The sequence below is a fragment of the Meles meles genome, chromosome 4 (genome assembly GCF_922984935.1).
Source record: "Meles meles chromosome 4, mMelMel3.1 paternal haplotype, whole genome shotgun sequence".
NCBI lineage: Eukaryota > Metazoa > Chordata > Mammalia > Carnivora > Mustelidae > Meles > Meles meles.
This window is the reverse complement of record NC_060069.1, coordinates 19,036,383-19,049,511: the sequence shown is the minus strand read 5'-3', so window position 1 is coordinate 19,049,511 and position 13,129 is coordinate 19,036,383. Positions and strand designations below refer to the sequence as shown.

General features: G+C 43.5%; 1 protein-coding gene across 1 annotated transcript in view; it reads right to left on the bottom strand.

Annotated features, from left to right (window-relative positions):
* Positions 1-10,421, bottom strand: part of NR1D2 (nuclear receptor subfamily 1 group D member 2) — a 29,300-nt gene extending 18,879 nt beyond the window's left edge. Inside the window, exons 1-3 of the mRNA XM_046002428.1 lie at positions 10,108-10,421; positions 1,642-1,908; positions 474-562 (exon numbers count right to left, since the gene is read on the bottom strand). Of these exons, the coding sequence (XP_045858384.1) occupies positions 474-562; positions 1,642-1,908; positions 10,108-10,123 (372 nt within the window). The 5' untranslated portion in view covers positions 10,124-10,421. The remainder of the gene's footprint in view (positions 1-473; positions 563-1,641; positions 1,909-10,107) is intronic.
* Between the last annotated feature and the right edge of the window lie 2,708 nt (positions 10,422-13,129).

Sequence of the window (13,129 nt, the reverse complement as noted above, 5' to 3'; positions counted from 1 at the left end):
TTACTCATTTGGCATTACTTCTGAAGATCTACATTTTTACAAGTATGTGGGAATTATTCCCAACTCCTAATACCTGACATATCAGAATGTCAACATATCTGAGGAGACCTATTCAAAGTTTGGCATAAACTAAGCCAACAAGGCAGCAGTGCCTTGTCTGTTTTGCTCCCTGCGATTTCCCCACTACCTGGAATAGTGCCTGATGCATTAATGAATAAGCATCTGTGCACTTGGTTTCATACCATAATTAAGTTTGAGCAAGACAGCAAATTTATTTTGATCAAAATCTTAAAGAAAAAAAATTTTTCACTGAATTAAAAATACATTTTCAAAACAAGTTACATTTATACACTACCTAAAATATTTAAAACTTTAAGAGTAGCTGCTAACTTCTCTCATCCTCCCAGGTTATCAATAATGGAAACTGGCCAAGGCTAACTCCAATTTCTTTAATCCCAGAAGCAGTAGCTTACCTTACAGCCTTCACAAGCATGAACTCCATAGTGGAATCCTGATGCCACATCCCCACAGACTTTACACAGTAGAACCATGCCACTAAATTCTAAGACACAAACAGACACAAAAGTATAAAACTGGAAGAAAAACTTCAACTGTTTCTTTCCAACTGATTCCAATTTATTATATTCAACTTGTTAAGTACTTTCGAAAGATATCAATCTACTTTAACAATGCAAAAGAAAAATCTTTACACCAAATTAACAAATCCAAAGAAAACTTTGTTTTAAACACAGTTTATGGGATTGCCAAAAATATCTCTGAGAGCCTGATGATTTTAAACATACACTGAAATTCTATGAATCTAAAGTTACTTTACACCATATATATGCAACCAGAATTAAAAACAGTTCTCCTCGGGGCGCCTGGGTGGCTCAGTGGGTTAAGCCGCTGCCTTCGGCTCAGGTCATGATCTCAGGGTCCTGGGATCGAGTCCCACATCGGGCTCTCTGCTCGGCAGGGAGCCTGCTTCCCTCTCTCTCTCTCTCTCTGCCTGCCTCTCTGCCTACTTGTGATCTCTCTCTCTCGCTGTCAAATAAATAAATAAAATCTTTAAAAAAAAAACCAAAACAGTTCTCCTCAGACTGAAGATTGAATTAACAGAAATGTGAACACATGTCTCCACAGGCTGCTATATGATACACAGTTCAATTTACCTAACAGGCACCATTCCCCCCTGTATCAGCCCATCTTACCTCCACATTCACCTAGGGGTCCAAATTCTACCACTCATTTAGTTAACCCAATGCTGCTTTATTTTCTAATCCCCAATGTTCCTAGCTCCAACCTCATGAAAGCAAACCCCTTCCCATAACAAGTACTCTGTTCCAGAAACCAGATTCAGTACCCAGAATTCAGAAGAAAGGCAACTGTGAAAATGCGTTAGCAGGGGACACCCTAGAGGAAACATGGTCAGGCATAGTGCAGGTCACATTTCTTGCTCTGTGGCAAGAACCAATTTGACAACCCCCAGGCTGTAACTTTTAAAATCATCGCTAATTTCTTACCTAACTACTAAACGATGATTACCCAAAATGTGGTGAAATGACACCCAAATGAAAAACTGATAAAATAAACCCCACCTGCAATTAATGGCACCAACCTTTGAAAATTAAAGTAACTTACTCGTCACTCCACTATGACTCTTTGTCATCCCAGGTGCACTCGATTTGCTTGTTTTCATAGAACAATCTATTCGATCATTCTTCAGGATGCCTTCAATATTGGAGAGATCACCATTTTTGGGATTACCATTGTTATCAGAATTTGAGCTATTTGGAGAAGATGGAACAGAGGAGGAAGAGGACTGGAAACTGTTCTCAGAACCTTCACTGTGACAAGAGGCAGGGCTAGAGGCTGAGCTGGAAGAACTGATATAGGCGATCACACCTCCTAGAAAAAGGGAGAATTCACATAATTAGATACATGACAATACATGTTTTCTATTTTTCCAAATCTTAACAGTAAAGTCACTAACTTTCGAAACAGGTTGCTAACTTACCCTAAAAGGAGAAAATAACTTATTTCCTTATCTCCTAATTCTTCCTGCTTCCACAAAGCTCGAAGCACAGATCATTTCCACTGATTCAAAAAATAAGAAGGTTCTCACTGGCTTAATTATTCTGAGCACACAAAGATCCAAACCTAAAGCTTTTCCTTCCCTAGGTTTCTTTTGGGGTTTTTTTGTTTGTTTGTTTTACCTAAAAGGAATGAGAAACTTCCCTGACTGACTACAGAGCTTAGAGTAAGCAAACTGTTTTTGCCATGAAGAAGTCTGCTTCTGGTCCTCTCTCTGCCTCCTTCATTACAGTGACACAATCCTAGAAACAATGAGTTCATTTGCCTCCACCAGCACTTGGCTAAAATGTTAATCAGGAACAGATGTAACATTTGGAACTCCAGATAATTTATGTCAAAATGGGGAACCTTTCATAGCAACTGCTCCCCGAATCTTTCCTGAAGGATCCCTGAAAACTTCTATGACTATCCACTAATCACCAGTTCTACGCTCTCCCTTCTCCACCCGCTTCTACCACTGGCCTTGCAGACACACTTATCCGTAAACAGCTCTTAAAGAATCCAGACTCACCACCTGTTCTCTGACTTGCTATTTACAGTAAATGTTAAAAGAGGCTGAAAGAATGCATGCTCTAAGAGAGTAACACTAAGGCTGACACTAGTTCTTTCTCCATAGAACTACTCTTAAAACACTACTCAGGACCTCACCAATATAACCTCCACAACCCTGGTGAAAACTGGTCTTGGACTCTTTAAGAGACTATAAACCTCCCAGGTTAAGAAATAGTATTTAAAAGAATATAATTTCAAACATCTTCCCTCAAAGACATAAAATGCTGCAAGAGTTATCCCATAGCCAAATATATTATTTTTCCAAATCCCAGGCCAAACAACTAATTCTCAACTTTTCTGCCAAGATCTACTGTGGTTTCTTTTCCTCTTTCTTCTATCATCAACAAACATTTATGGGCCTTTTCAAAGTGCATCAGATACAAAGATAAAATTATCTCTGTCACTGTCCTGAGCTCTTGTTTAAATCTACTATTTACCTGTTTCCATCTCTTTCTCACTAGCCTATAAGCACCTAAGTGCACAGCGCCTCCTAATTTTCTATACATGCTTTACAAGTAATAAGCCTGCCATAAATATTTTTAAGACCTACTTCCCTGCCTTTGTGAAGGCCACATTTAATTATACAGACACATCCCAAATATCATAAAACATTACTAGGAAGTCACAAAATAGGGCATTTCTGAAAACAATCTGGGTAACTATACAGAGTAGTAAGTGAAGAGTTCTCCACATTCCCTAAGTGATAACTGGCAATTTAAGCATTCACTCTGAAATACACTTCTCTGCTATTGAGAAATGATTCCCCAATCTTTTTTTAGATAAAAGCCACACTTCCGACACTTTATAAGCCAATACACACGCGCACGCACGCGCGTACACACACACACACACACACAGCAAAATGCTAAGGCTAAAACGATTCCAAAGAACAGAAAGACACACTTACATAGAAGAAAAAAATGGGCAGAGGGAATTTTAGGTCACTTTAGTCTGTTGTGTCGAAATAAGGTACCAGACATGTATTTAAGTACCAATTATACATATGGAGGATGGGAAGTTCCTGAGAAGTAAAGTGAAACCGTAACTTTTGGGGATTTTTGGTCACAACTTAAAATCGAAGTTAAAACAGCACTACCATGCCAAGAAAAATACAACAGTATTCATCATACACAAATATGCATAAATGCAACTAAATGTACCTGAATTTTGAAGACAAAAAATGCAATGTGGAGAATTCCATCTATTTTTCCATTATTAAGCATACACCTGCTATTAGCATTGAAGTTGGAGGTGTGACTCAATCTTTCTAGACTAACCCACTTCCCAAATGTTCTCTTGGCATGTGCTTATTACCTTCCCAAAACGAAGCCAGAGCTTCATGATTAATATTAGACCTGTGTGCTCCCCATCTATAAACCAGTCATTCTCAAAATGTGGTCCCTAGATCAAGAGCTTCAGCATCACCTGCAAATCTGTCAGAATCTAAGTTCTCAAGCCCCACTCCATATCTACTGAATGAGAAACTTTTATCAACCTCTTGGTGAAACTGATACACAATAAAGTAGTTACACAGTAAAACCGGGACTGTCACAAGTCAATGTCTTCATCTGTGTTCAATGGAAGAAAATGCAACCAAGGGTAATTTTTTTAAGATTTTAATTATTTATTTGAGAGAGAGAGAAACAGAGAGAGCATTGGGGGGGCTGCAGGGGAGGGAGGTGACCAGAGGGAGAGGAAGAAGCAGGCTCCCTCTGAGCAGAGAGCCAGATGCTGGGCTTGATCACAGGACTCTGGGATCATGACCTGAGCCGAAGGTAGATGCTCAGTCCATGAAGCCACCCAGGCACCCCAGTGACCAAGGGTAATTTTGATAATAGAAATGTCAACTACTGCTGATTTTGAAAGGTCCTAAAACTCCAAACACAAGGAGGAAAATTTTCCTAAGTCTGAGTTTATTCTCATCATCCAGAGAAATTATGTAAAATATGTATCATAAGAACCACCTGGTACTTTTTCAAAGGACATGTTTTCAAGGCTCTGCCCAGACTAGAGAAGGTCCCTTAGGAATGATCATTTTTAATTTTTAACAAGTTCTCCAGGCAATTCTTTGCACACTGAAGTTTAAGAATAGCTACAATCACTGAATTAAAGCACAAATTGGTTCATAATTTTAAAAGTTGATGTTTTCATTGACATAACTGCCTGAATACCCTTAATATACTGTGAATCCAGAGATAAACAATTCTAACTTGGAAGACTAGCAAATGTCTTGATTACCAGGTAAAACCACTGTGCCATCTGTTTTCATAAAAATATAGAGATCTGAAGTTCACATTAGAAATTCCAGGTGTTAGCAAACTGCTACTTTTTTCACGTGTCTACACACTCAGAATAGAATGCAAAGGAAAATATTATTCTTAGTCTTCAATAAATTCCCAAAGGAATATCTCACAGCTATTTATCTTACCTAACGTACTACCACTTTAGGCGGCAAATTCACTTCCTTACATCTCAAGATAGTAAAAGATGAGAAATGATGGTTTTCCTTAAAGTATGGTTTTCTTAGGACCAGCATTTGAGAGAGCCATTTGTGTTCACAAGGTCTTCTGACTACCTCACCTTAGAAATAAACTCGCAGAAATCAGAGCTATCCCAATGCCTTAATAACTGTTTTAAAACACCAACTGGCCAATGGAAGGTATTGTTATTATCTACCCAAAAGCACCGTCCTTTCAAAACCTCCAAAATCAAACCAATGAAAAATTACTGAGCTACTATCAATCCAGTTAATATCCAATTCCTACCTTTATAGAGCTTAACAATCCTTTTCGGCAAGCATTTGTGCCATCAAAGATGACCCACCTAGAAGCACCTACATTCTCCCAGCAAGACCTTCAACACTGATTTAGTTGTCTTAGCAGCCACTCTTGCTACCAGACACCAATCTACTGACCTGAAGGTTACATTTTAATTTCCTAGAAAGTTAAGAAGTACATCTAATAGTTCCTCAACCCACTGAAGAAAGGGAAGTGAAAACTACAGGTCCTCAAGTACCTACTGAATACCAAGAATAAAGTGACACAACTCCATATCACAATTTGACCTCACAAGCATTTACTTCCATTATCCCATTTTTCACAGGAGGAACTCAGAGCTCAGAGAGGTTTAAGTGGCAAGGCCAGGGCTGAAGGCCAAGGCCAGAGTACAGACTATTATCTCTTACTGTAAAGACTTGGGCAAGCAAGTCACTTTCAAGCTCTCTAAAACTGAGTCACCTTCTATAAAATGGGAATATCTGCCAGAGTTATTATAAGATTGAAATGAAGTGGTGTTCATAAAAGGGGATTATTGCAGTGGTTTTTACATACATGGTTTTCAATGATAAAGCAAGAAAGGTAAAATGCCCGAACCAGCAAGTCCCAACACTTCCAGAAACAGGCAGAATGTACTTCTTAGATGTCTCAAGCTAAAATTAGCTGAAGCAGTCTTCTCTATTTTTAGTTGGAAAAAAAAATCCCTGGAGCTGGGCCAGGTTCCCAGGCAAGGGCTTACCCAGTGGTCAACTTCAGACAAGCCAGAAGTCAATATCTAATTTTATACTGCTGGGAAGCACTTACTGTTCACCATATATTGGGTTTTCTTACCCCAATTCTAGGCTTGCCCATCACCAAAACCTTCTCACTCCCACTGCCCACCATCCTGGAAACTATGCTTGATTTCAACTCATGACTGTGCCTTGTGACTTAGAATGAAACAGATTTACCATCAAGAAGCTTTAGTCTTCTCATTTTAAAAGTAGGTTACTAATAATTTCTACTCACAGGATAGTAGAATAGATCTAAACTTCCAACTGTGTCCTGAATGTCAGGGCTCTAGAGAACATGGTCCTTTCCCTAAAAAGCCTTAAAGACCAACTGAGGAAAACAGCTGTGTTAACCATTCACTTCCCTGCATTGTGAGCACTGTTTCATACAAATTACTGTGAACTGCTGAGGATGATACAAGAGCACTCTGGAGGGCAAGGATCAAAAGGGGCAAACACAGCCAAGATGACGGTAAATGGGGTCTTGAAGAATGTACAAATCATTTAGTGATATACCATGTAAGAGAGTTAAGAAAACAAATTAAAAAATGGGATGACAAAACAAACCGGTCTTATTTTGTAAAACAGTGTTTTTTGTCTCCATGTAAATTACCAGGGGGAGTAGGAGATCGGGAACACACAAGTGTAATCTAACATCTGGGGGAGAAAAACAGTTTGACTAGCAAGAAGACTAAAAGAGAGGAATGACAAGATTAGGAGGCTTTACTGACACCCACCCTTTTCCATCAGCTATGACCCTATACCACTGCAAATCAAGTGGATCCACATAGTTATTTCCTTTACCCCCAAGAAGACAAGACCACCCAGATGTGCACATGCTATCAAATGTTACGTGGGCTTAGACCTAATACAGCATAGTAGCTTATGATCCCCAAGCCGACTTTGTGGATTCAAAATCTGGCTCCAACACTTGCCTGAATAAGTTAATTAACTTCAATCTACTTAGCTCTTCATCTTCAAATGGTAACAGTACCTGCCTTCACAGAATTAAGCTGTGGTATCAAAGTAGTGACACACGTAAAGGGCCCGGCACATGGTAAGTACTCAACCAACACTGGTGATTATTATTTTACCATCATACTTAAGAGTTCAAACAAAATTAATCCTCCTTATCCTTTCTTCTTTCCTTTAATTTTGAGTGTTTAATATGGACGCAGTGGTTTCCCTGGAGGTTATTTCCATACCATCTTCTGAGTATCTTAACTCCCTTCACTAGTCAAGCAACTTGCTACTTCACTTCTAAGTCTTCCCATGATCTGTTTCTCTCTTCTCTCTTCAACTGACTTCTTTACAGTTACTGCTCTCCGATATTTTTTTTTCCAAGTTAGAAATACAGGTTTGTAAAAACAAGAATGAACTATGTGGGAATGTTTTTCCGATTTTTAAAAATGTGAATTACAGCTATGGTTATGAAGTTTGTGCCATGAGTTATCACTTAAGGAACCTGGTATATTCACCCAAAATCTGCGACAGAAACGTATACAGTCGATTTCTGTCACTTCACTATTTCACATCTGCATTAGTCATGGATATGTAAAGACCCAATATGTCATGACAGAGGAAATGGTCATTGGCTGAATGTGCTGTACTGATACAATGATATCAACCGAAGGGATAGGTTAGAGGTGTGCCACACAGACTGAATTTGGCCCCACCCTAAGGGCCAATTTGAAGGAAATTACAGGGAAAGCTTACCAAAACTCCCTCTAACAGATATATGGCAGAAACTGTCAAATGTACTGGATAACAGCTTAGAACAGGTTGAAAATGGAGCCAAAAGGAACAAGAGAAAATTTAAGAACTGCTAATTCCTACACTTTACAGCAAAGAATTATCTGCACAATGGATGAAATCTAGCTCAAATAGTTCACATAAAAAGTCCTAGTTGATTGCAAGGTTATTATGAGTCAGCAAAGCCAATAAGCCACAAAAGCACAGCCTGCCAGAGAATTCATTTGCAGCAGAATCCAAAACTTGGAACTTGGTAACAGTCCAACCATTTCCACAGGAGCTTGTTCACCTCTGGGGGCTACAGCCCAAAGGGCAACATGGATGATGATCAAAACAACACTGCAAGGACCAAGTAATAAGAACTGAAAATGGGAGAACTGGGGTGATGTGCTCAACAGTTATCCAAAGGAAGTTTTATTATCTATAGCTCCAAAAGGCAAGATTAAAATCAGTGATCCTGTTCGAGGAAGGTTCAAACCAGATGAAAACTTTCTAGCCTCCTGAGCTAGCCCACCTTACAAGGCTACAGATCTGGAAGAATTTATTCATGCTGAAAGCTGGGTTGAAGAGGTTGAACCTAATAATCTCTAAATTCTTATCAAGCAAAAGTTTAATTCCCTGACAGATCACCCAATTTTTAAAAAACACCCTCAAAGGCTAAACAGACCTAGAGGTAATTAAAACACAGAAAACTGTCTTTATTTCTACTATTGGTGAAAAACTCACACTTGTTTTCAAGGTATGGTTTTTTAGAAGTGTGTATACATATAAAAATATTTACTTAAAACTTAGAAAATATAAACTGGCTTTTTTAAATTCAAATTCAACTAGCCAACACACAGCACATCATTAGTTTAAGATGTAGTGTTCAATAATTTATCACTTGCGTGTAACACCCAGACCTCATCACAAACTGGCTTCTTCTGTAACCTCACTGGCCTCAGGTGTAAAGACCATCAATGAGGGCAGACAAAAGGCGAGAAGGGAGTACAGTATTGTTCTGTGACGCTGTAACAGGAAACGTAACCAGAAAAATATTGATAAAGCCGAATTCTGTTGATCAGGTTCAAGAAGGTCGGCAACCAAGGGGTTTTTAAAAATCAACTTAAGTAAACAATGACCAATCCGTCCTAAAGTCCCGGGGTCACTTAGGATCACCTGAGTCATCCCGACCCTACGTGAGATGAATGATTAGCTATCTGTATGACCTATAGGCTCCCAGCCCAAGGAGATTTTCGAGCCTTTTTTATGACTGAAGGTGTGTAAGATAGGTCACGTCCTAGAGCAACCATTTTTCCAGGAAATACTGAAGCAGCATCATAACAAAGGCGGGTGTCGTCCAAGCTAGCAGACATTGCTCGCGATCTAAGCACCTCAGAACTCCGAGGCGGTCTCGCTTTGGGAAAGCACCGAGTCTTCCCCCCAAAGAAACCTCTCTCCGCCTGTGGCGCGTTCTGGCCCCACACTTCTTCCTCAGTATCCCCAAAATCTGCGGCCAGTGCAGTCTGCCTAGCCCAGTCTCCCGACGCTGGGGTGGCAGCGGGTGCACTGCGGCGTCCGCGCCCGCCGCGCTACCGCCCGCGCGCGGGATTCACCGCACGCGCACGCGCGGCCTCCTCCGCAGTGTGCAACCCCGCGGGGGAGGAGGGAATCGCGGCCACGTCACAGCCCGGAGGGTTCCAAAGGGGCGGGGCCTCCCGGAAGGCTGCGGCGCTCCCCGCCGGCGCGCGCGCGCACCCGCCCCCACGTGTCCCTGCGGCCCCGGGGAATGTGGGTCACCGAGCCGAGCGGCCTCACGTGTCCCCGCCCGCCACCGCCGCCTCAGCGCCCATTATGTAATGCCGCGTCACGAGCCCGCCCAGCCAACCGGTGCCCGCGCGCCGCCGAACGTAAACACAGCGCGCACGTGGCTCGCGCGGCCCGGCCATGTGAGGGGGGGGCCGGGCCGGCTCCGCCGGGCCGCGCTGCGGCGTTGCAGGGAGCCTGGAGGGCGGCCGTGGAGCGGCCCGGGGATCGACGCGGGGACCGAGCCCGAGTCGATACGCACCACAGGGCAGCCCACCCCACCAGCCCTAGGGTTACCCCCGCCGCCACCCGCCGAAGTGCCCCAGCGGGATCCGAGCGCCCCTCCGCCATGCCCCCACCCTCCGCAGTCCGGCTCTTACCCGCATTCACCTCCATGGTGCCCTCCGGGAGGGAACCGAGCCTGCCCGCTTCCCGCAGAGGTGGCAGCGCCGCCTCCGCCTCCGCCTCAGCACCGCGCCGCCCCGGGCTGGAGGCAGCGGTGGTCGCGGGGCCCCGTCATGGGGAGGGCGGGCGGGGCGCCCGGGACCCGGGCCCCGCGGCCAGAGAGCGGGCTGCACTGAGAGAGGGCGGCGGCGGCCGGCGAGCAGCGCTCCTCGCGGAGTCCCTGACAACAAAAGCGGCGGCGCGGCGGCTTCCTGCAGCCAGCGCACCGCGGCGGCGAGGGCGGCTGACGGGGAGGGCAGCTGCGACCATGTGACCCGCGCACACACCCCCTCCCTCTGCCCGCCCCTCCGCCGGCCGCTGCGGCGACTCCGCCCCCTCACCGCAACCACCTCTCCCTTTCGCTCGGCTTCTGGGTTCTCGTCTTCGTTCCTTTGGCCCCCTTCCCTCCTCCCCAGATCCCTTTTCCTCTCTCCCCTCCTCCCTCCCCTCCAGGCCGACGTCCGGTCTAGGACTGGGAGTCCCCTCCGTGTCCCCCTACTCATTTCCCCCCTCCCGTGACATCTCAGGTCACCTCGGTGGTTACCAAGGACCGCCCAGAGGCGCCAAACAGACCGACCTTTCGAGACCCGGGACTGGGCCAACCCCACCTCCCCACAGGTCGCGCGCTCCCCCCACGTCCTTCCCCGCCCCCCAACAGACCGTTAAACGCTGGACGCTTAGCGGGTAGAACCCATTTCTCTTCAGTCTACACCCTTTGGGTTATTTCATCCAAACCCATGGCTTAAATAGACCTGTGTTCGGAGCCTTACCAGATTTGAATTTCAAACCGAGACCTCTCTTAGCTCTAGATTCCCGCTCTTGGCATCCCGTTTGATTATGCCCCCTTGATGTCCCTTAAACATCTTAAAGGTGTTGTCAGGGGTGTACATGTGTTAACACTCAGTGAATGCACACGTAAGGTTTGTGCGCTTCACCTTGTGTATAAATTTTACATCGAAAGAAAAAAGCTGGAAATAAATGACATGTATGCTGAAGTATGCCGAGGGAAGCCTGTTGATGTCTGCAACGGAAACGTATTACAAAAGTAAAATGAGCTGATGGCATGGATAAATGGATAGAAGTATATTAAGATGGTAGTTGTAGATGTTGTAAATGGGTATTCATAAAATTATTTTCCAGTTTGCTCTTCGAATATGTTCAGTACAAAATGTTGGAGGAAACGTAATGCGTAAAACATTTTTACATGTGCCACACTCCTTCTTCTGTGCCCCCAATCCGTTACATACACACGCGTTTGTTCCTTCGCCATCTCAATCTTTATGGCAAATCTGCCAGTTCCTGAAACCAGCAAATTGGATTCCTTCTGTCTTGTGTGTGTGTGTGTGTGTGTGTGTCTCACTCCGCCTTCTATACCCTATTTAGTAAATCAACAAATTTGGACTATTCTACCTTCATATATCTTCAATTTCTATGCTTCTCTCCATCAACATTACTATTACTGTAGACCAAATGGCTGTCATCTCTTGCCCCAGCTACTCTAATAGTTCCCTAACTGGGGAGAGGGACTGTTCCTTGCATCCACCTATAGTCATGTCTCCCTCTCAGAGTGTCATTTTTTAAATGTAAATGAGATCAGGTTACTCTACTCAAAACCCTCCAAATAGCTTCCTAATGCACTTTAAGGAAACTCAAAAGCCTTAGCCTGACCTGCAAAGCCCAGCACAGACTGTAGGCCCTGATTCTCTTTCTAAGGCTTGCCTGCCACCGCCTAAACACTGTTCTCTAACCACAGTGCTCTCTTTTCTTCCTTACCTCAGGGCTTTATCACTCTATGTGATGTTGATGCAAGAGTTCCCCAGGCTATACTTTGTAGCTTGCTTTTTCATTTTATTTATCAACCACCATCTGTTTCTGAGGCCAGTATGAGCAGTCTAGAAGAAAGAAAAGAAATCATAAAAGAGGATACCTCTCTGAAAAGGCTACATACTGTATGATTCCAACTATATAACATTCTGGAAAAGGCAAAGCTATGAAGAGAGTAAAAATATCATTGATTGCCAGGGGTTGGGGAGGCAGAGTGATGAAAAGGAAGAGCACAGACGATTTTTTAGGGCAGTAAAACTGTTCTGTACGATACTATGATGGTGGATTCATGTCCAATGTACAACCAGGAGTAAATGATGATATAAACTAAAGACTTTGGATAATTATGATGTCAATATAGGTTCATCAGTGGTAACAAATGTACCCCTGTTGTATGGGCTATTGCTAGTCGGGGAGTCTGTGTGTGCTCATGGGGACAGAATGTATACAGGAACTCTCTGTACTTTAATTTTGCTGTGGATGTAAAATTGCTCTAAAAAGTGAAGCCTGTTTTAAGAGAGAAAGAGGATACTACCATTTAAATTTGAAAAAGAAGAGTGGAGTTGAAAATAAGCCATTGCAAAGGAATGTCCCTTAAGCATCTTAAATTTAAATAAATGAAATAAAATCTGTGTCCGCGAGCCTTGTGTTTTCAAAAGGCCACCTCTTACCTGAGAGGCATTGTGGATAATTATCAGAGGCTATGAAACTAGAATCCGGGTCAGTGACCAGCCACACCACTGGCCACTGGAAACGTTAGGTTCATCAGGGCAGAGGAGGATGCTGAGCAGCATCTGAGTTGGACAGTCCCCAGGGTATTGTAGCTGCAGTGGAAATTGCCTTTTGCTGCTGTCATTCCAGGGAAACTTAAGTATTAACCCTGTAGAGTCCATGGCTCAGTCTGTAGGATTCTCAGACTATTCATGGTGGATTTCTACCTACTCCACCTTCCTCATTCCTCTGACCAAAATAATAACTCTGCTGAATGAAGACTGTGTCTTCAAAAGTCATCCGTTAAAAAATGCAAATTAAGGGGCACCTGGCTGGCTCAGTTGGTGGAGCATTTGACTCTTGATCTCAGGGTTGTAGGCCCGAGCCCCGTGTTGGGTGGAGAGATTGCTTACAAAATCTTTT